The sequence below is a fragment of the Scomber scombrus genome, chromosome 6, assembly GCF_963691925.1.
Source record: "Scomber scombrus chromosome 6, fScoSco1.1, whole genome shotgun sequence".
In the NCBI taxonomy this organism is placed as follows: Eukaryota; Metazoa; Chordata; class Actinopteri; order Scombriformes; family Scombridae; genus Scomber; species Scomber scombrus.
The window spans coordinates 22943240-22967189 of NC_084975.1; the positions used below are offsets into that span (position 1 = coordinate 22943240).

General features: G+C 41.5%; 1 protein-coding gene across 1 annotated transcript in view; it reads right to left on the bottom strand.

Annotated features, from left to right (window-relative positions):
- reln (reelin) overlaps positions 1-23950 on the bottom strand; it is a 99072-nt gene that overhangs the window by 14309 nt on the left and 60813 nt on the right. The window contains exons 8-42 of the mRNA XM_062420954.1: positions 23150-23201; positions 21829-21937; positions 21205-21445; positions 20865-21010; positions 18677-18828; positions 18392-18507; positions 17777-17985; positions 16186-16314; positions 15976-16085; positions 15706-15772; positions 15230-15463; positions 13823-13984; positions 12781-13017; positions 11636-11828; positions 10725-10837; positions 8572-8709; positions 8237-8423; positions 7246-7451; positions 6953-7124; positions 6482-6688; positions 6092-6327; positions 5770-5927; positions 5453-5660; positions 5271-5347; positions 4562-4720; positions 4261-4455; positions 2805-3078; positions 2546-2686; positions 2254-2431; positions 2046-2130; positions 1747-1929; positions 1339-1507; positions 1080-1185; positions 428-654; positions 71-294 (exon numbers count right to left, since the gene is read on the bottom strand). Of these exons, the coding sequence (XP_062276938.1) occupies positions 71-294; positions 428-654; positions 1080-1185; positions 1339-1507; positions 1747-1929; positions 2046-2130; positions 2254-2431; positions 2546-2686; positions 2805-3078; positions 4261-4455; positions 4562-4720; positions 5271-5347; positions 5453-5660; positions 5770-5927; positions 6092-6327; positions 6482-6688; positions 6953-7124; positions 7246-7451; positions 8237-8423; positions 8572-8709; positions 10725-10837; positions 11636-11828; positions 12781-13017; positions 13823-13984; positions 15230-15463; positions 15706-15772; positions 15976-16085; positions 16186-16314; positions 17777-17985; positions 18392-18507; positions 18677-18828; positions 20865-21010; positions 21205-21445; positions 21829-21937; positions 23150-23201 (5800 nt within the window). The remainder of the gene's footprint in view (positions 1-70; positions 295-427; positions 655-1079; positions 1186-1338; positions 1508-1746; positions 1930-2045; positions 2131-2253; positions 2432-2545; positions 2687-2804; positions 3079-4260; positions 4456-4561; positions 4721-5270; positions 5348-5452; positions 5661-5769; positions 5928-6091; positions 6328-6481; positions 6689-6952; positions 7125-7245; positions 7452-8236; positions 8424-8571; positions 8710-10724; positions 10838-11635; positions 11829-12780; positions 13018-13822; positions 13985-15229; positions 15464-15705; positions 15773-15975; positions 16086-16185; positions 16315-17776; positions 17986-18391; positions 18508-18676; positions 18829-20864; positions 21011-21204; positions 21446-21828; positions 21938-23149; positions 23202-23950) is intronic.

The following is a 23950-nucleotide window of genomic DNA, read 5'->3' on the forward strand; positions in this document are numbered from 1 at the left end:
CTACTGTTCTTCATTCACATATATATGAACAATACACTTCCTGTGAGCTTTTTGTATGATGTTGGTTTACCTTCAAAGTCCTCCTTGAGGAAGTCAGGGTTGGGGGTGTCAGGCACAGAGCAGTCAGGTCCAGAGTAGCCAGGGTCACACATACAGTGGGTGCCACCCACACAGGCTCCATGGCCATTGCACATGTCCTGACACTGTGGACCAATGTAAACATTGTCTAGTGCCCATGTCGGAGGAGCGGAACCAGTTGAAAAGAAACCCTGATACCAACGGAACCTCACTGAACTGCAGGGACATGAGAGAGATAGAAATAAACAGATATCATCTTGTAAGCATATTAAAAGTAGTATTTGAATTGAATTTGAAAACGTTTCCCTGTTTAATTTTCTTTTTTCTGCAGATGGTGAAGCAAGTTTACCCGCAGAGACGCAGCTTGCCAAAGTGGATGACCTCTCTTCTCCAGCCCTGAGTTGTACCAGGGAAATAGATGCTGGCAGGGTGGAGCTCTGTGGAGCATAGTGAGGAGGGTTGGGGCCCACCGGCACACAGGGGCACCAGAAGGTGCCACGTGGCACCAAAGTCCCGTGAGAACTCGAGACGTACTGGATGGGCAGAGGAGCTTTCACTTGTGCAACCCACATTAATCTGGAGACACATAAATAAATATACACGACATCAGTAAGATGACAAGCACTGATTTATTTATTTTTTTAAATTCAGTGTACATTGATTTTGTTGGGCAGTCAGTCATTCAACATAAAACAATTCACATTGCCCAGGAACACCTAACCCCGTCCAATCCCCCACCCCTCTCACCCTGCATGGGACATAAAAGAGAAAGTACAGGATTTGAAATAATTAATCTATGTAAAATATAATGATGGGTCAAGCGAGAAATAAAAATAGGATTAGTCATTGCTTAGCAATACGTTTTTATGGCCAGTACATCTTTCCACAAACCAACAGTGGAAGGAGCAGCTGACGAGCACTGATTTATGTCTTGAATGAGTGTTATAATTGTTTTCAGAAAAATTCAGGAAAAAAAAGTCATCAAGGCTGTGTTTGTGTACCTCAAACTGGATGATAGTGTTCTCATTTACGTCTATGTCCCTGGTGGTAATGGAGTGCTCTCCAAGCTCGCTGGAGACAAACACCATGGCTGACTCATCCTCTTCCCTGCAACACACACAAACACAAGGATTACTCAAGGATAAAAACATCTTTTTGCAAATGTTATCACCATTGGGCTCAGACATTATATAAAAACTGAATATGCAAAACAAGACATTGTCATTGCAAAAATTCAAAGTTAAGTGCTTTATTCCTTACAGGCCAGTTTTCTGGTAAGGGCAGTAGAGGCCTGTGTTTCCCCCAGGAAAGAACAGCCAGTTGGAATCATTGGGGCCTTCCTCAAAGCTGTCTATAACTACTGGTGGGTTGTGTAAGGAGCTGCCATCAATGATGAGATCATCTATCACCCACACCTCCTCCTTCTTACCTGAAGACATAAAAATGTGGAGATTATTACACATTCACTCTGGAAATATGGCTTAGGGATGGCCGTGTAATTGTACATTACTGTTACAAGATAGTAGGAAAGAGAAAAGGAGAAGGAAAGTAAGAGGAGATGGAAAAAGTGCAGTAATGAATGAAAAAATAAACAGATAAGAGAGAGGTGAAAAGGAACATCATACCAGTTATTTGAGTAGGTTTTGGTTAATGATGATGTCCACTCACCGCTGTTGTAAGGCTGCCAAAGTCGGAAGCGGGTGGCGTTGGTCTGAGCGCTGGCTGGCAGCGGCAGGTGGAGGAACAGAGTGTCAGTGGAAGCTGGGAAATAAAACTCATCCAACAGTAGCCAGCTGATTCCTCCGTTTACCGAGTACTGCAGCAGCACTGAGTGCGAGCGCTCTGGGACACCTAGAAAAGGCCACAAGGTGAACAATTACAAAAACAATGAAAAATGTTTAATTCATGTTTAACAAAAATACATTTTAACTAAACTAAATCAGACCAAACAGTCAGGTATGTAGTACCTTTAGTGATGAATTTGAATGAGAATTGGATGTAGAGAGTGTTTGTGCAATCCAGATCCCGTGACACTATCATACGCAGGCCATCCTGCAAACAAACAGATTATAGAGTTCGGTTCGGAGCAGTTAGTGATCGTTTTAAAACTGTGGCTATGTGATATAGTTGTATTCTAACACTAAATTCTTTCTGCAAGATGTTTAAGACCCGTACCCCTTTAAAAATAAGGGCAGTGCCAGATTTCAGAGGCTCTCCACTCAGAGTTCCCCTCTCTGCTCCATACGCCTCAGGCCAGGTCTCCTGCTGCAGGTTCTCATTAAAGTCCTCTCTCAGTACAGATGGCAGGGGGACTAAGGGCACACAATGCGCCCCTCCATAACCCTTATCACACCTGTGTTAGTATCAGAGAAAAAAGTAAGGAAAACTAACATATAGGCAAAAATAAGCATAAAAATAGGCAAAGATTAAAATTAATCAGCTGTGAGTACAGGCTAGTTTTACTTACACACATCGTCCGTTGTCACACAGACCATGTCCTGAGCACATCCATGGGCAACCAGGCGCAAGTAATACGTTATCCAGAGCCCAACCTTCAGCCCCGGGGGTGAAATGGGTTTGGATCCAACGGAAACGAGTTCTGGGGGAGCTGGAGGATTCAGCAGCAAGTTTCAGAGAAGTGGTACTTCTGGTGTAAATGCAGTTTCAGCAAATATACCAATATTTTTTTTTACTAATTTGGGGCATAAACTGTGAAAAAGACATACTTAGCAGCGCTGGGCAGGTACACAGTGATCCTCCTCCAGTGTTTGTACTGGGTTGAGGTATAAATGGAACTCTGAGTGTAACCGGCGCAGCCGATAGCTGGGGGAACACACTCTGGGGTGATGAGGGACCAGTGACGACCACAGTCTGTGGAGTACTCCAACCGCACACCGTGGGAAAATGAAGTGGACTTACTGCAGCCCATACTCAGCTCAAACTGCAGGAAGGATGAGCCTGAGACCTCAAAGTCCCAGCTCTCTGCATACCTTGGCTTCTCTGCAAGCACAGTGTAAAAGCAACATTACATTTTTTGGCATTTATTGACTCTAGTGTCTACGCCAGGTTACAATGTAAACTAGAGCTGCAATGATTAGTGAATTATATGATAAGTTGAGCGACAGAAAAATTAGTCGTTTACCATTTTAATAACTGAATAATCATTTCAGTAAATTTTTAAGCAAAAATGTCAAACATTTGCTAGCAGCAACTTCTCAGACATTTAACCATACTTCAGCAATGCTTTAATAACACACATAAGTAAATCAGTAAGTTTAAGCTGGCTGGAGTAATACATGGTCAACATACTGAAAATTAAAGTTAACTGAATTGAAACTAGAATTGACATATTTATAACAACATCTAAAATCAATCTCATTCTCAGTATTAAGTATTAAATGAAAAGTTTACACCGAAAAAACAAAGCTATTACAAGTCCGAATGCACATGCAAATAAAGCTCTGGTTATAATTTGTATAACTAAGGACATTTCAGCGCATATGAGAGCAGCCATTGAATTTGACGATCGGTGCTTTATGTGTTCACACTGGCACACGGGAGCTCTATGTTTATAAATGTGTTGCCAAATTGCTCTTGCTGTGCACTCTTAATGAATGAGCCCAGTTATAATGTAATATTTGCGCAAAGTAAATCTGCTCACAGCTTGATGCTAGCATAAATAACAGGCAGGATGTTCAATCAGGTTTGCTGTCATTAATAATGCAGGACCCATGGCGCCACAGTAAATGGGTGATTCAATTTCCGCCTATTGTGCGTGTGATACTGTGATGTCGCTGTTCGGCCATTTATGTGGTTTGCTCCAGTACATGTTTGTGAATATGTGTCTGTGATATACTGGAAGTGTTAAGCCATGAACATGAATGTATAATTTTTATTCCCCCCCACACTTTTTCATGCTAAGTTAAATGAGCAGTTTTGCCTGCTTTACATTCATTCACTTTTAACACATTCATACGGGGCTGTTCACTACAAACACTGCAGCTTCACTGACACTGTTAGCTGTTAAGTGTCTTACTCAGGGGCCACTTGACAGTGATTGTTGAGGGAGCAGAGAGTTACTCCTTCATTTTCCGAGCTGGTCTAGCGATTAAGACTAACACAACCCTCCAGTCATAAGCCCTTTTCTCTTAGTATATGCACCATTGTGTTTGTGTGACTCACTATCAATGGCCTCAGAGTTGAAGGTAAGTGCTGTGTCCAGTGACAAACAGTCCACAGTCACCTCCCCGCCCTGAATGCGGTACCAGTTGTGTCTCAGAGGTGTTGTGCCGTCAAACTTGTCATGGAAACCTGTTCTGGAGCTGTCATTCATACCAATCAGGACATCATCCAGAGCCCACTGGGCAGAGTGTTTCCCTACAGGGATAGAGAGGAAGAAGTTAGAAATAATTGTATTGTATTTGTATTTATTGAATTTTAATGTATTTTTCTGTGGTACTGCACACCCACATTATGTACTAACCTTGCTGTGGCTGCCACCACCGAAATACAGTGTAGGGGGATTTGGCTGCAGGTGGCAGCTCGATGGTCACCACTTGGGGCTCCAGAAAGGAGCCGAAGTCCAGCTCCCTCAGGAACTGCCACTGGACTCCATTATTGGTCGAAAACTGCACAATTACACCTAGAACAACAGAAAATTGGAAAACACTTTTAGACAGAGGAGACTTTACAGATACAACATTCGTAGATTAAAGAGAGTGAAAAGACACGAAAGACTAGAACTCAATAGAAATTAACAATAGTACAGAAGCCCTGATTATTATAGACAAGCTGTTTAGGAAATTGGCAGAGCTTTATCTGACAGTGAAAAAACGATCAGACAGAGCCTTCAGCAGTGCTGCAGGGTGCGACTCTACAATCTGCTGACTGGTGAACAGAATAGAACTGACAACGCTAGACTTTGATTCTCTATTAAAAACTAAAAAACACTGACAATGAAAGCAAGATCTGCAGATACACAGTTTTGACTGGATAACAAGTCTGATCAAAGATACAAAGTGAGGAGAAACAGGTGGAGAGGCAAGCCAGTGGTGGACTGATCAGATCAGATGTGGAGCTACTAACTACTGTACAGTCTGTACTGTTAACAAGCAGCCACATGAATGCAGCAGTGGACCTTAATATACAGTAAGGAGATCGCTGGCATACTACCAACGTAGTTTGATAATTACCTTCATTGCGGGAGCGGGGTCTGGTGCAAGTGGGTCCTAAACTCTTGCTCCCAATTCGAATGTAGAATTGAACCAACCTGTGTGTAAACAGTAATAAAACTAAATTTCACTCTAAACAAGCTGCAAATTTAACTGGTCTCCAGTGCTTAAAATGACAATTTTAAAGAGTGAATTGGACTCACCGTGTGTTGGTGGTGTCTAAAGGCACTGTGCGTGCTTCTCTCCTACCAGGGCTACTGAAGTAAAGGGCCTTGCCCTCACCAATTATGCCACAGCCCCCTCCAATTTGTCCTCCACTTAGGCTCTGCCAGAGTGGACTAAGCTTCCCCTCAAATCCCTCAGTCAGCTCTGTGGGACTGGCTACAGATGGGACACAACTATCCTGTTCCACTATGGAGAAAAAAGGGAATCATAATGTATATTATATAATGATACAAAAATATGACATTTTTCTTTGATTAATATTGGTATTTTTTTCCTTCCCTATCTGTCATTGTACCTGTGTATCCCATATCACAGAAGCAAACTCCTGAGATGCAATCTCCATGCCCCCCACAGTGGTTTGGACAGGGCTCAGAGATGTAAACTCCATCCAAGGCAAAAGCAGGGGCATCCCTGTACATGCTGCTCTCCTGGAACCAGCGGAACCTTGTTTTACTGGGGAAAGGAGGGAAGAATGAGGAAGAGGAAATGAAAAACACACAGTGGCTGTTTAAACTGTGCTACTCAACTGTTAAGCAAAAATATTCCATGTAAAAGAAATGCATAAAATCACTTATTCTACCTAGCAGATCCCATTGCATGCCTGTTACCATAGTTACCTGGCTGCAACATTGCGTGGTACAACCACAGTGACCCTGGTCCACTGTTCATAATCTCCAGTGTTGTACACACTGGGCTCTCTAAGCTCACGGCCGCTGCCCTCACAGTTCCCTGCCCCTGGGGTTCCTGGGTAACAGCCCTCCCTCACCAAGGCCCAGGTACGACCGGCATCATGTGAGTACTGCAGCAGGACTGGGGCCGAAGCACTGAAATCTGATTCACAACCTATGTTCAACTGGTAAGGGAAACAGTGGAAGAGACGCACCATAAAATTAAGGAACTATTCAAATCTGATAAAGACAAAATAAAGTTAAGTTGTGTTTCTCAGCATGATGTGTTTAAAATTCCATCTGCCTCTCTTCCAGTTTCTCTACTTTGCATGAGAGTACCTTAAACTGAAGGGTGTAGCCATGGCGGAGGGCCAGGTCCCTGGTGACAGCCACCCTGTCCCCATCGGAGCGCCCAAAGACCATTGCAGAGGGTGTCGGGGCACAGAAGCTGTTGTTGCTTTCCCTCTCCATGCCTTCATTACCCAACATCAGCCACACGCTCATCTGGTTTAGAGGGTAGTCGAATGCTGGCTTCTCATAGAAGTTCTATAGAGACAGAAGACAGCTGAGTTTAGTGTAGTGTTTTGCATTACAGGTACCAGTGTCTGCAGCAACACCTATTTCTCATAAGACAAATGATACAGTTTCGGAGAGATACAAGATTTTATAGCTCTTCTATCTCAGCTTGGCTGACACTTTCCATTACAATAAAAAGAAGTAATATCTCAAGATGACACTGAAGCTGCTGCACGAGGTCAGAACACAAATCACACACTAGCAAAAAATTCCTCCAACTGTTTTTTTCCAGACCTGCGGCAGAGTAGGATTGGCCATAGGGATGATGTGCTTCTCCCGCTCAGACAAAATTATGACATCATCAATTGCCCACTGGTCATAGCCCTCCCCAGAGTGAAGAGGCTGCCACCAGCGAAACCGTGTGGAGGGTGTCTTCGAGGCCAAGGGAAGCTCATAGTGGACAAAACTGGGGAAGAGGAGATGAAGTCTCGTTAATGGAGGTTTTTCTAACAACAAATACAATCCTCACATAAGTAATGATTTTACTAAACAGAGTACGAGCAACTGTGAAAGCAGATCTTTCTCACCGAGGTTTGGTGAAGTCAGTGAAGTACATCTCAGCAATGAGACCCCAGGTGATGCCTCCGTCATTACTGTACTGCAGCAGTACTCCCTCCTCCCTGCTGTCTGCCTGGTTACACTCCGCCCAGTCTCCGCCCACACGCAGGTAGAACTGCACAAACTCTGCCCATTCAGTGTCCAGGTCCCAACTCACTAACTGTCTCAGTCCAGCCTGAAACCACACAAACATATTAAGATGGTGAGTAGCACAATATTAATTGCATTCATGTTTATAAGCAAACTTGTCACACGTATATTTAATAATTCCCTTTTCCTGTCAACTAAATATTTTATATTTTATATGTTTGTATTTTGGAGCAAGACACTCTTTAAATGGAAGGTCTGTGCTGACATATTTGTCAAATGCTTATTACTACTAGAACAATTAGAGAAGATGCTTCCTTGTAACAACTTCAAGAAGTAGCGTTCCAGCTTTGTGTACTAATTAAGAAAAGTGATGAGGCTATTACAATACATCAGATATGTGCAGCTGTCTAAAAATTATACACACACTCCATCCAATCAGAATCAAGTATGTGATCAAATGAAACCTATATCTTCTCAGAGGGTTAGGGTTAGTAATTTAGAGATTGAATGTCAGAAATGTTTGGCAGTAAAAAATGGAAAGTACTTAGCATACCTCCAAAAAGGCATCACAATCATCTAACACTCATATAAAATATTTTTACATTTTTAATCTGGATCTGGATTTGCATCAAAATACACACTGGGAAAAGCATAGGGATCATGTGCCAAATTTCATTTTTTCAAGTAATTGCAGTACTGTATAAAAATATGAAAATGTTAAGAAACATTGCACCACAAACTAATCACGTAACTTTCCATGAAAAATAATTGTTGCGAGATGTTTTGCTAACTAAGACAAAAACAGAAGGGGCTGAAAAAATAACCTCCTTCAGGAAAGTAATTTTAATGTTTGGAAGTTATTTGTTCTACCTTGCTGAAGTACAGGGACGAACCGGATGAGACTACTCCGCAGCCCATGTCAGGGGTGACCACCTCTCCACCAATCACCTCCTGCCATGTGGCCAGTAGTGCATCCTGGGACTCAAAATCTGAGAGTACACTGGAGGAGAGAGGGGAGGAGGGCTGGCAATCTGTTCCAGTAAAGCCATCATCACACCTGCAAGAGAAGACAGCTCACGATATGTTATCACGGTAAAATGCATTTATAGTCAGAGGCCGAATGTGTTCATTTTCACTTGTGGCCTATGTAAGCTTTATTATAAAGAAGAAATTGAATTTGTATGTAGCTGTATGTGGTGGCATACCTGCAGTGTCCATGATCACACCATCCATGTCCGTGGCACATGTTAGGACACTGCTGGCCGATGTAGATGTCATCCAGGGCCCACTCATCCTGCTCTCCATAGTAGTTCTGGATCCAACGGAACCGTGTTGCACTGGACCTGAACACAGCACAGACATCGGTTAACTCTGAGATATGAACTATTTTTAAATTAGATTCATGCTGTCTAGGCTGACTATAATGGACACAGATTGAAGAAAAAATTGCATTATCTTCATCTATGAACTGACTGCTCAATCATAGTAAAAAGTAATTTAATGGTAAAAGTACATAATATGATCTCAGATATCAACTGACCGACAGTGATTGCCTGCATTTAAATCACATCGTGATGTTATATTCTAATCTACTTCTCTTATGGGAATAGAGATTTGTGGATTTAGTGTTCAGGCAGGTACAGATTAACCTTATCACATGTGTGTTTTCCTCTGTGTGTGTGTGTGTGTGTGTGTGTGTGTGTGTGTGTGTGTGTGTGTGTGTCCTGGAGTGAAATGAATGTCGGAGAGAGGGCAATAACATCATCACATCATCTTAGAGGTTTGAAGGCTGTGGATATGTGTGCAGTGTCTGTGTGCATGGTTGCATGTGCATGTGAGTGGCTTTCCGTGCTTGCTGTTTGCTGCATGTACAGGAATGACAAATGGCATTGGAAGCATAGATAGTCAGGTATGTTGGGTGTTATATAGCAGTGAGGCTTCTTGGTCCACTGCTTCAGTGACCCATATCAACTCTGACCACCTCCTGATCATACAGAGCAGGCAACAACTGTTTTATTATCATTTACGTCCATGACCCTGTGACCTCTCATCACACACTGTAGGAGATTAGACCACCTTTATTTAGGAGCTGGCAAGCAAAATGAAATGGAGGTGGAGGTCATAGTGCCATGTGTAGAAGGTTTATGTGATTATTTGAGTTGATATATGTGCAAGCTATGGCTGCAATGGTACATATAATCCTCATGAAATATTCAGTACAGGATGACTGGTTCAGTGTGTGACCTGGTTCGATACCCCATGCAAAACTAAATATTGTAGTTACTGTCTTATTCGACTAATACAATGTAAGTCAAATCTACGTTTTGCCAAATGCAGAATACAAGTTCTTCTTGGAATGCTTTGGCAGTGTGTCAGTTTTTGACAGCTAAACCAGAAGCTGAGCTCACACAGCAGCTCAGATCACTGGCATCACAAGCGTTATCCAGAAGGCAGATCTGAAGGAGCTTTCCATTTTATTTAGATTAACTGTTTGGGAAAACTATTTTGTTCCAGATAATTATAGCAACATTTGACACCTGACAATGAGTAGTGAACAGATAGATAGTATGATGGCATCTTCTGAGTGTGTCAGATTGAGGCATAGACAGACCTATCCATATTGTAACTTGTTTATGGCTGTGGTTACATCACCATACTGTACATTCTGATGGAAAACACAAAGTGCTGGATTCCTGCTGTAGTTTTCCTTTCATTTGAATAGTTTTGAAATTAAGTTGAAACAATACAGACAAATGCCATTTGTTTTCTTTTACATTACTTAGAAGATGTCAATGGCCTTTGAAGCATTTAATTTTATTGTCATTTTGAGAAATACATTGAAAGAAATATCATCTCTTGTTTTGACATCTGCACAAAAACTACATCCTTTAACTGTTTTAAATGCTTGAGAGGATATCTGTGTGTGTGTGAGTATATGTGTGTGTGTGTGTGTGCGTGTGTGTGTGCACGTGTGAGAGATAAAGAGAGAGTGAATCTGAGCATGTTGCATCATAGACCTGCAGGAAGAAATTTCCCTCTGAAACTCCGAAAAGTTTTTTTTTTTTCTGAAATAATGTTGTGGAATGTGTTTCTTTGTCTGTCTACTTTTTTAAGCAGAGATGGACATCTAATAGATTGTGCACTTGTCATTAGCTTTGTGTGGAAGTGTGTAAAGGATGTCTTTGGATGCTCTCTAGGGTTATCCTATTCAGCTTCATGTTACATTTGACAGTATCTCCTGCACATTGTGGTCATTAACTGCAAAAAAACAGAATAACACTAAGATCTGAGATCATATTATCCCGGAAGGCACTTTGTGAATCTTTTCTTCTGTTTCAGATGTACAGATATGTGTTACCATGTCTTCTGAGGAAGAGACAGAGTAATGCGTCTCCAGTCTTTGAACTCTGATGGGTGGTAGACACTGGGAGCTGTAAACTCAGAGCAGCTTGGCATGCCAGGCAGACAGGCCTAGATGAAGGAAAAGAGGGTTTATAACGTATGATACACTGTATTTTCAGGGTGAAAAGCATTGCTTAATGTTGATTATTCAGAATCCATATAACAAGCCATTTTATTAATTATTGTGGACTTTGTGTTGCAATAAATTCCTAAAAACCAGCATAATGTGCTGCAGACACACCCGAGGATTCATCATCCCAACAATATATGCACATAAAAGGCTAATGCAGGATTAAGTATCCCTGACCTTGAACACTTGGAAGGCAAGCAAGGATTAACAGTACAGGACATTCAGTGAGTTACAGTCTGCACTTGCCAGATGACTGCATTTTCATGCGCATGAGAGAATTAGAGAAAATTCACTGATGGAAGACTCATTACGCCCTATTCAATTCCAAAGGCAATAAAAACCTTGGCAGATACTTTGGTGCTTTATGAATATTTATGAGCCAGTTGTGATTACAGAGAATCTTTGTTGAATCATGGGAAGATAATCTGCCTGCTGATTCAAGTATTGCGATGTATTTGCTAAAAGTAGGATGATAAAAAGTAATTGTGATAATTTCTCATCTGAAACAAAGTGCCACATTTAAGGACTCTCATTATTTACAAATTATTACTGAGGCTGTAATCGGTAAATTAATATTCATGATCATGAATAAATCATATATTTCCTTGTTTCTCTCCAGGATGACTTCTACAAGTTTTAACCCTAAGTCATAAAAAAGGTGTGTACAAGGCTGTGAAAAGGCTGTAAACAATCACTTAACATGTGGAAGCAAGGTGAATATGTTTCATGCTCCTTACCTCTTTGACCAGGTGCCATGTGAGGCCGTGATTGGTGGAGAACTCCAGGCGGACCTGTGTGTCAATGTGAGGAGAGGGTTCACGACCACAGCCCATGACCAGTGAAAACTGCAGACTGTAGGAGGCTCCGATCTGCATTGACTGGGTCTCCACATAACGGATACTGGAGCCAGGGCTGGGCTCACCAGAGAAACTGAAGAACAACATAAAGGAAGAGAGGATGTCATGCATTAAACGCTGCAGCACATGATCTTATAGTGACTCTGTGTAGACTTTTTACAGGATTATAGTGTCTGTCAAATTATTATTTTAAATGATAAATTAAGTTCTTATTTGTTGAATAAAGAGATAATTGCAGTAAAAGCTGAGTCTAAGTGTTGTTTTTATGTCATTTAGTTCCCCAGGTTCCAGCATGCACTGCTAACTGCCACAGTGGACAACATTTCAGAAACAACAAAAGCATATTGGGGTAACAGCATTGATGCCACTTATAGAAACAAGATCACTGCTATTAAATAAAAAGGTCTGTGATTGGTTTGACTCCTGATTCATAATATATAGTTTTTTTAAAAAGAACTAAAAGGAGAGTTCAAATCACACCTCAGTTTGAAGGTCATCCCCTGTTTTTAGCACTCTAACAAGTGTGCTCAGTGACCAGTTAAAGGAAAGATGCTCAACCCAACAATTTCGGAAATGTTTGTGCTTAGAGCTGTGAAACTTTTAAACAACATCTGATACTTTCCTGCTTACTGAGATATAAGTTGTGTTTTTTTGACATAATGTGTATGGATTTATTGCATACAGTATGTATCATTTTAAAACTGTTTCATCATTTAGGTTAAGGTTTCATTTCTTATGTATTGACTTATTGGGATTTGTTTTATTGGGCCAATTTTCCGGCGCCTCACTTCTTTTATATAATTGACCAATTATATTGAATACATTTTTTTATTTAATGGCTGGGTGGGTTCTTGTGAAACACAAATGACTTCTTGGGATATGTGTTAGTTTGTGTCTAAGTGTTACAACTCTATGTCTTTCATATGTTATTTTATTCTGTTGGAGCAACTTAACTGCAATCATTCAAATACCACCACTCCATTATGACCAGTTCATTATTTGTATTAGAGCATTAAGTCTCCTACCTGAGGGTCCAGTCATGCTGGCAGTATGGCTGGACATGGCCAAGATAAAAACCCAGACTCTGGGTGACGTCCAGCACATTGCTGAAGTCCAGACTTATGGTGTTGAACAGCACAGAGGTCATGCTGATCTCATCCAGGGCCCACACATCATGACCCCGGCCCGAATGGTAAGGCTGCCACCAGCGGAACTGCACGCCAAACTTGCGAGCACCGGCTGGTAGTTCTACTGACACAATCCTATTCAGAGGAATAAACAATTCAAATGAACTTTACTGATGCATGATGGAAAGTTTGCTTGATGTAAGCAGAGCATGTGTCATGGTCACAACCGCACAAATGTAAGTATAGTGAGATGTAGTTTGGAAAAGACTCCATAATGCCAAAGTGTTCATCTGGAATTAATCACACAGGCTAACTGAACTGCCACTCTCTGACTCAGGCTCTGACTTGGATCTAAACCTCACATGATCACAGTCTGCTGTTTGTATATAATATACACTTGGATGATCTTAAATAGATTCTTACACAGTGTGGATGGTCAGTATTATTAGGATGTATAACTACAATATGACATCACATTTTTGTTTCATATAGCCTATGTTAGACAAAAATACTTTTTATGTCGATACTAATGCTGATTCGTACATTATTTTAACAGACATGTTGATGTAGTGACAACCTGCACTTGCTCCTTTGCACTAGATAGTTGTGTAGACCATGTCCCTGACTCACTGCCTCTTGCTGACCTTCCTAGTGCTGATGAAGAGCTCTGAGACTGGGACTGTTCAGTAGGACTCCAGTCCACTTTGTCTTCATTACACACATAGATGACATTAATTGACTCAATGGGTCCCAGTAGCTTAAACCTCCAGCAGACCATTAGTGGTGCAAATGTGTGTGTTAATGCAGTCTTAGTGTCTCTGTGGAGTCATGGAATCACAAGCATGCAAGCGTGTGTACACACACACACACACACACACACACACACACACACACACACACACACACACACACACACACACACGCTAAACACAGGAGGTACCTTGGCTCGTGGAAGCCTTGGTAAGCATAGTGTTGTAGCAAGGTCCAGGTGATGCCGTTGTCTGAAGAGTAATGCAGCAGGACGCCCTCTCCTGGCTGGTCTGGGGCAGGACATGAGCTCAGGGTGCTACGGCTGCCCAACCGAAGAGTAAACTGCAGGTACCTGGAGGGAGTGAAAGTCATAATATGAAAGAAATTGAAAGCAAGAAAGAGTATGGTCAGTTGTAGAAAGAAGGAGAGCAGCAGGTGGATCAAGTGTAAGAAAAGGAACACACACACACAGAAATACAGAAAAAGGGCAGGTTGATAAATGAGAAGAAGGAAAAGTAAGGTGATCAAGTATGTTGAGAAAGGAGAGGTGAGAGAGAAAGGCATAAGAGGGTAGATAAACAGACAGTCATGCAGAGCAGCGAAGTGGGAGGGAGGTGGCAGAATGATGGATGAGATGATTAAATGAATCAGGACAAAATTAGATGAGAAGAGGTGGATGCAAAAAAGAATAAGAGAGAAAGAGTGAATGACAGTCAGAGTTCATACTGTTGAATCCATGTTTACTGTAAACAGTCTAGTAGCACGACTTTCCATCTTGTTATGGACTCATCTACATTCGGGCACACATATTATTATCTATACTAATGTTATATTTATTATAATTTCCATCATCTGTCTCAGGCTGCCTACCCTACCCCCCCCCCAGCTCTCTCTGTCCTTGGCTGAGCTGTGCTTTCATTAGCAGTGCAGTTTCCACTTTCAGGCAGCTGTTCACTCAATCAGCCAGGATACTGGCATTAAATATGGCCATCAGGTGGCACACTGAGAGCCGCAACAGGCATAATCAATCTAACACAGATGCCATATCTAACTTCATCGCTCCCTCTCTATCTTTCGCTCTCACATTTTTATCCTCTGCTTTCATCTCTCCTCTCATCTACAGTCCTCCCCATGATCACAATCCATCTCTCAGCACAGGAACACAGAGTATGAGGGAAAGAGCGATTGACAGGAGGAGAGGAGAGTGGATAGCTGACTGGCTGGAACATTTGCAGTATCAATCATAAGTAAAGACACCTAAAGAAGATAAGCCGAAGTCTAACATAGAAATATACAAATAGCAAAATCAGCAGAACAGGGGAATGTACAGTACCAGTCAAAAGTTTGGACTAACTTTCTCATACAAGTGAATGTGAACATTTTGACTGGTGCTGTATATATTTATATAAGGACATAAATATGCTGTCCCTTATGTCTCTACTCATGTCTGTATGTGTGTCTTGTATATCAAACAAGTAACAGTTAGCTAAACTGCAAGTAGAGGAGCAGAAGTGCTGTGTTGACATCCATTCAACCTCCTGACATTTCCTTTGGAGCTGAAGTATCTGATTTAGTTCTTTATCAGTTCTGCCATTACCTGGCCTGGGAACTGTCCAGCGGAGCTGTTACCAAGTGTCTCCTGCTGTCCCTGTTGAAGACCAGGGCCTTGCCGCTGGCCAGCACCCCACAGCCGAAGCTGACCTCAGCCCCACGAAGTGAGGAGAAGCTGTGGTACGAGGAGAGGCGTGGACTAGAGAAACCTTCTGACAGGAAAGCTGGGAAGGTCTGGGAGGCAAGCTCACAGGCTGGACCACTGAAGCCTGGGTCACATCTGTGAGATGGAGAGGAGAAGAGGAGTAGAGAGGAGAGGAGAGGCATAACAAAATAGTAAAGGATATAAATGAGAAAAAGTAGACAGAGATAATGAAAATCCATTAATAAATCATAAGTATAATACAATTTGATTAATTTTGAATGGTGATTGGTGCTGCAAGGCATTAGGTGAATAATGAGCAGACTCATTTTGAAATAGAGACATTGGATTTATTTGGTTTAATAAAAGCAAGTCCTTACTTGCAGCCTGTGCGAGAACAATGTCCTCTCCCAGAGCAGAAACGAAGACAGGCTGGACCAATATACACTGAAGAAACACACATGCATGTAAATTAGCGTTTATACAATTATTTATCTTATATTTTCTTTTTAGATAGTACAATTAAAATATTGTAGTTCAAGACCAGAAAAAATTTGGTTTTAGAGCTATTTCTGGTGGTTTCAACAGGACAAGGAAAACAATGGCTTTTCATGAGAGTGTGCCATATGACCTGTATGTATAGTTCTAACCGTTGTCTATGGCCCACATGTTGTTCGTTCCAGTGCCGGACTGTTTCCAGCGGAACCGTGTTGTGTCTGTCAAGGCAGCATTGGGCAGAGGGATAGAGATTCTCGTCCACCTGGAGAGACACAACAGTTTGTTAATGCAAACTTGGTCCATTCATAATGATTTATATACAGTCACACATACAGTATGTGGATGTGCAGAGTCACTCCTACCCGCTGTAGTTGTCAGAGGAGTAGATGGTGCTGTGAGGTAGGTGGGGTCCTGCACAGAGCTCTGGCAGACACTCAGTATGGAGCAGAGACCAGGTGCGGCCATGGTTAGTGGAAAACTCCAGACTGACGCTAATGAAAAAGGAACAGGGAACATCTTATCTCAACATCTCAGCAGCATAATTTGATTTTTAACCACAATAAGTGTGAAGTCACTGAACTGCTGTGAACCTATTAAGTAAAAAAAGAGAAAATTATGTCTTCTGAGACTCTACTGTCCCTTTACCCCCCCTATACAAGTTATTAAAACTGATCTCTGCAAATTCATGTAGAAATAATGTTACATGATCTTAAAACACTCCTTGAAGTCTTTTTCTTAGAAGAAAAATTAGTCCAGCTTCTTCTAGATGTTCCTGTGTAAGAGAATTACAGCATTGTGCCTAGCAAGGCCAGAATGAGGTTTGAAGTGAGGGAACATCCAGCTTTTGATGAAGTAATGGTCATGATCAGACTGACGCTATTTCAACCTTAACTCTAATGTATCTAACCCCGTAAATGGTTGCATAGTTTAGTGATTAATGTTACACAACAGCGTTTGCACGGCAATGTGTCTACGCTACTTTTGCTGAAAAGAAGGTTGGAAAAGAAGCCAACCCAACGTCTAAACAGGCAGAATAGTCTGATGAGTGTGTGTGGTTTTTCTGCACAGGGCTGGTGTCCTGCTACCTTTGGATGCTGCAGGGATTTAATGAACTAAAGAAGCTCTTACAGTATAAAACAGCTGTCAACAAAATATACTGTAAAAATCACCCATATTCATTTACAGACCAAAACATGTGCTTTAACTATATTAAACTTATTTTCTGTGCTGATTTTGGTTGGAGAGGGTTTAGTAGAAATAACGTATTTATATGTCCACCATTAATCGGTTATTGCAGCACATATACAGTATTATAAAGTATTTAGTTTGCTCTTGTTAACAAAATCAGCAAAGTGGCAATGGAGTGACTTTGCTCCAGAAACAGATGCGGTTCTGAGATGCGACTCTTCCCGGCAGTTCACCGTCATGCAGTGCTGGGCACCACAATACCACACAGATGGGCAAAGCAAATTTCAAGGTTAGGAAATTACCAAAGTGTCCATGTGCTGCTTGTGCTGGCTGATGCACCGTCACAAAAAAAACCCCAAAGTTGTATTTGGTGCTCCAATTATTTAAAGTAGTCTGAACTGACAGCCATAATATTCATGGCCCTATGTGTTGTGATTATGATAGGATTTAAGGTCCAACATGTTAGAGAAGGCTTAGACATTATCGCTTTGACCATAATACCTGGCTTAGACGTTACCACATTATATCCATAACATCTGAAAGTGAGGGGACACAAGGTTTCTTTCCCCCCTATTCTGGTGCCTGTGATTGTGCCCTCTTATGCTTGGATTGGCCAATTCCTGTGTGCACCAGTGAATCTAGGGTGTCTCACTTGGGGTGTGAGGGTCTACTTTGTTCCAGCCCTATCTCATGAACTCAACTGAAAAAAGTGACCATATTTTCACATAAAACCACTGTCTAACCTAGTTTTAAAATGTGTCACACCTGTTGGCAGGCTGGTAGGAGCCACAGCCTAGGTTGATGGAGAACTGAACAACATGTGTGTGGGTGCCGGGTAGTACAGGAAGCAGCTGCATGAAGTCTACTGCCCATACGTGACGGTTGGCACCCCCATGTGACCGCTGCTCCAGGCAGAACTGAGTGACAGGTGTTTGTAGCTCAGTGGGCAGTGCCACTGATACCACTGCGGGAGTCTGAGAGAGGAGAGATGGAGGAGGAGGAGTGAATTGATCAGGGCAGAAAGATTAAAGCAATACAACAATCAAGCCTGGGTGACAAAGAAAAGGCGGTTCAGCACAATGGCAGAGAATGTTCAAAAGTGTTTAGAAATGCTTTACATGTGATCAAAAACTATTACAACATTTAAATAATTAAAAAAAAAAATCTAGTCATCTGAATGACCCTGTGGTTGTTGTAAAATAAAAAATACATATTTGTGAATAGTCAAATATTTGTGGATTGACTTCTGTAGGTTACAACTACTAAAGTACAATAAAAACGTCCATAGTAAAGTATGAACTACATACAGTTTAATTAATAATAAGGTTATGAGAGAGACTACATCTTTTCTGTTTGTAAAGACATGTTGCTGTATCTCACCCTGTAAGAAGAATATGGAAGAGTATCCAGTACGACACGCTCCCTTCTGCCTTCAGACCTTCCGTACAGAACCACATCATTCTCATGGGACTCTCCTGGATCACATTCACCACCACCTACACAAAAACACACTTCCCATAATCATAAAATATACAAACATATGATCAAAATCAAAAAGTTCAAGTTACAAGTTTATGCACTATACACAGCAATGCTCTACATTAACCTATTGTTACTTAGTTTTGGTTAACCTGAATAAAAATCAAAGTTGGAGCATTTCCATACCCATAATAAAGTAGAAGCGGAGGTTTCCATAAGATGTGGTGTCGAGGTAGGGTGTGCACACTCTCCTCCGGCCCTCCTTCTCAAACACTAACGCTGAGCCCGACTCAATCTCTCCACACTGGGTCCCATAGACAGCTCCATCTATGTCCCAGCTGAATAAAAAAAGTCACAGACAGGGTGAGCTGGTATAGTAAATAAAGAACGACATCAAAGCACAAAAATTGATTTAATTAAAAATGCTTTATTTTCATATTGGAAACAAGGCAATACCTGAAATGTATGACGTAATAGTAGTAATAATAATATAATAGTTATATATCATATATAATAGTTTAGTATTTTAACAACAATCATAACTTTAGAGACATTAAAATGCATCATTCCTGATGAAGCATTTCTAATATAATTAGTATAATTAGTTGGTTTATGGCCTGAAAACTGTTTATAAGAACAATTAATTATTGAGAGAAAGTTTAGCAAAGTAAAGTAAAAAACTAAAAGTAAAGTAAAATTTGCTTTGTCAATCAATCAGTTGGAAGTAGCAAGTCATATTAGATCAATATTAAACCCAAATCATCACTTCACTGTTGTAACAGCATACAGGCACACAAAGAACATATATAACTTATGTTTATAGATTGCCTCTTTTGCAAAGCATCTCCTGGAGTATTACTGAAATCAGGAAACAGTTGCTGTAATTTACACCTTGCTGGTAAACAAACAATGCCAGGAATACAGCATAAATCACCTGGAAGAGGACATATACATAGAATAGACACACACATGCAGCGCATATTTCTGCACAGTGGAGAGAGGATCCTCGTTAGCACTGACAGAAGTTAACTCAGTGTGTCAGCCCTCCTGTGTTTCTTCACCCCTCCCCTCTTTCCCGTTGTCTCCCCTTCTCTTTCCCCTTTTTCTCTCTGTTTTCTGTCATGAGGTGGGTAGGCTGGTGTTTCTGTCACAGCTAGTGTTGGGTTATACTGTATGACACTTAATGAAGTGTACCATTACCACAAAAATTCACCCTGTCTACCTCAACACATGTGTCAGCCCATAATGCCTGATGGGTGCGATCTAGCATGTGGTGCAGCATGTTGGTTCACTGCAGGGAGGTGTGAGGGTGCGGGGCGGCCGGAGAAATAACACTTCCTGTTTCAGGTCCTTCTCATTAATGGATAGCCATACTGACAGACCTGGTGCATGAGGCCTGTCAATTACTACCTGATAGAAACACTATCTATCATTTTTCTCCTTTTATCTCTCTACCTCCTTCAGTGCTTCTGACAGTGTTTCCTCGCTTACTGCTGTCCAGTGTGTGTGTGTGTGTTTGTGTGTATGTATATTTGTCTCACTTTGAACAGATGGACAGCTGTCTTTGTAGCAGTCAGAGGCATGGCATTCACCTGCTTCAGCCCCCAAGCTTGACTTGAACTTGTGCAACACGCTGCATGTCGCATCACTTGACATATGACAAGTGACAGGTGTCAAAGCAAGTGCATGAATGCACACACAGAGCAACACCAGAACACTGATATCGTACCAAAATCTCTTTGTTAACTCTTTCTTTCCCAGCTGTGATAATGTTGTCTGAGGTTATTACAAGTGATTCTTATTTTTAAATAATTTTATCTTTTATTTCAGAAAATGAGGGGCGAGGGAAAGGGTTGTGACATGCAACAATGGTCCCTGTCTGGAAACACAACAGGGATATAATGTAATTATATAATATGTGCCTCAAATATTCAGCTACTAGGTCCCACGATCTTTCTGATTACTTTTAAAGCCCCCCCTGATTTTTCACTGTAATATATTTTGGACCCTTAGCACACAAAAGACCATTGCCGCAAGTCTGGCAACCAAATTCTGTTTCCCGGTGCAGGTTCCAGTAAAAGAAGCATCAAGCTTTTACTATTTCAGTTTCATTGCTGTGGAACAAACTACCCCTAAGTATCAGAGTCAGAGCTACTTTTTAAAAAGCTTTTAAAAGAGTTGTTAATCTATATAGATTGGCATTTTGATACTGTTGTACTCCTTTTCCTGCAACTGTTTTTATGTATTTTTTATGTATTTTATGGTACTGTGTTTTTATGTGCGCTGGTGAAGCACTTTGTTACTTGAGATAAATATAGATAAAATAATGCACTAAGGAAGTGGGAAATTAAATGAGACCATAGCATTGACTTACTTGGAGGGTGGGCTCTCAAAGTCCTCTTCCCAGTAGCTTCTTCCCTCCTCCCGGTGCAGGTCGATGTCTCTAGAAGAGGCAAAGCTGTGGCCAACTCCCTCACCACCATGGAAATACAGGGCATTGCCCTCGGATTGACAGGCATGCTGAACAATTAATAGACAGGTATTAATACATGCAACCAGTAACACTTCTCCAAAGCAGTGATTGAAGAAAGTCTCTCGAAAATTGAAACTCTTGTCACAAGGAAATGCTTTCCTTCAGCTCTAAAGTTTTCCAACGATACAGCTTTGACCTTTTGTTAATGGAAGCCATGTGTATGGAGTCCATGTTAATGTACCTTTACAGTAGCTCCAGGGAAGAAGAGCCAGTTTCCAGTGTCTGGAGGGTCCAAGTTATCCTCCATGAGGGGAGCTCTGTGGGCAGCGTTGACCAGCAGGACATTGTCCAGCCCCCAGCAGGACTCATAGCCCTCAGGGCCTTGGGGAGCCTCCTGAGACCAGCGGAGCCGAACGCTGTCAGCCCTGGAGAGCAGTGGCATGGGAAGCATGTGGACCACTGTGCTGCTGTTGGTAGGGGCTCTAGAGGAGAACATACAAAATGAGGACTTTGGTTAATGTGTGTAGTGGTTATATTCATGTAATTGCCCTTATTTTGCATACTGTTATAATAGCAAGTTTAAGAATGAGACGAGTCCAAGTCATGTAATAGTTGATTGATGAGTTGATTTCTGTGTTTATACAAAAGCTTAACATGAAGTTACTATTAATGTTCATTACAAGACAGTATTAAAAAAATATTCCTTGGTTTGAAAGCTGACAAAACAAGAGAGAGAAAGAGGGATGAAAAAGAGTGGGATTATAGAAATACAAACAGGAGAGGAATGACAAATTGGGGGAGGGGGCAGGTGTTCATAGCTGTGGCATGGATAAAGAAGAAGGAAGAAGGGGAAAAGGAGAGAAACCTGATCTTCTCCAGTGTGATCCAGTCCTCTGAGGCGTTGGCATTACCACTTAGGCTGTATGACACAATGATGCTGGGGTCTGAGTAACTGAACCGACAGGAGCCTGAGCCTGGGGAATTTAAACATACACAGAGGACAAACATATATGTCAGTTTTACACAAGCCTGTTTGGTAACAGCTAAAGAAAGTGTAATGGAGTTTCCTTTTTCATCAATTGAATTCCATCAAATGGGCAATGATCCTCTGCTTGCCCCGAGGGGCAGCCAGGCGTGGCATGGTGGCTTCTTCTGACTGATTGCTCCACATTCTACCATTTAGCCAAGTGGAAAATTATGTCTAAATGGTGTCATGGTGGAACTAAGTAATCAGCAGCTTAACAGAGCTAAGAGAAGTCAGGAAGCTGCAGGGAGGCATTGAGTAGGGGTGACAAGAGAAGTGCTGACATATGACAAAAGCTCCGAGACCAGCTACAGCTAGCATTAGTGCATATGTAAGTATGCGTTCCCATTTTATTGTGTATTTGTGTGTAATCTAACTTGGTGTGCCTTAAAATGTGAGTTTGTCTGGGTGTTATGGGAACTGATGGGGTCAGAGGTTGCTAATGGAGGAAGCAGACTAACCCCTACTGTATGTCCCACCTTTCCTCTCTCCTCCCCTGATCCCTCACCACCTGAGAGTGTGCAGCGTCCACGCCTTGTCAGTCTTGCCAATGTCCCGGCATGTTGCTCCATCCCCACTGAATACAAGCATTAACCTGCCACCACTTCACTGAACTGCTCTACTAAACTGCTCCATACACAACATTTCTTAAACACAAACTCATATTAATGAACCAAATAGAACAAGAGAGGGGAAAAGAGAGAGAAATAGAAATACTGCGAGTTGGGGGTGGGGGAGGAGTTGTTACTACAGTATGTTTCCTACCATTCGTTCTCCCATGAGAACTGCCGGATGCATGTAATGGACATGAAAAATACAAAACCTCTAAAAACTGCCATGGCCTTCTGGGTGTCTTTCCAGAATACTGTTAAAGATTCATTACTATGATAAGAGAGGCAGAGTAGAGAGAGAGAGAGTGACTGAGATAAAGAAAGACATAGATAGATATACTGTGTACCAGTCGGCTTTTCTGACATCTAACAGGCCAAAAGAAGCCTGTTTCCTGAAGATAGACAAGATGTACTATTGTCCTGTTTGACTAAGACTGTTGCATGCAGGTTCTGTAATATTTAAACTAGGTTAAAAAGGTCTCACACATAATCTTGTTATACCAAATGTGTCTTAATCTAGTTTTTAATGTGTGCTGAGATTCAATACTCACCCAAAGCAAACTGGAGGACTGAAGCTGTGCTGGTGTTGAGAGCTACGGTGGTCTGGGGTACACAGAGACAGGGCAGTTAAGGACATTATAAGTGAATGATCAAATTTTGGTTCAAATTATATCCTCTGATAACTGAGAAAAAAAGCAGCTTCAAAATGTAAAACTGAAGTAACAAAAAGTATCAAAGAAGGATTGTTTTACTGATATTTTCTTTTTGGTTTCTTTTTGGCTGTAACCACATCTAACAGTGATGTCACAGTAGTTGCACTTTTGGGCAAGGTGAACCTGAATCAATCCCTACATCAACACAGCAGGGTGCCAATTTCAACGAATAGGTTTTCATCTGGTGTAAAGTTACTCTTTAAAAGGCAAGTTGGTGGGACAGTTCTACTTCATATTATCAGTAGAATAATATATATTTTACGTATATAAATGGGCTTAGGGTCATGTTTTAATGTGTGTGTGTGTGTGTGTGTGTGTGTGTGTGTGTGTGTGTGTGTGTGTGTGTGTGTGTGTGTGTGTGTGTGTGTGTGTGTGTGTGTGTGAGACAGAGTGACAGTATAGATATACCCGTGTGTGTATAAATATGTGTGTTGTCATTTTTGGTGCTGTTGTATTTGTGACTATCCGTGTGTAAATGTTTCTGTGTTTCTGGATGTGCACGCTTGTTGCGCTTGAAAGAAAGAAAAGCTGCCAGGCAGCCGCATCAAACATTTGGAACAGTGACAGACAAAGCAAATGCTTATCAAAGAAGTAAATACAATCACTAGGCACTAAACACGTTTCTGCCGCTGACTGGCT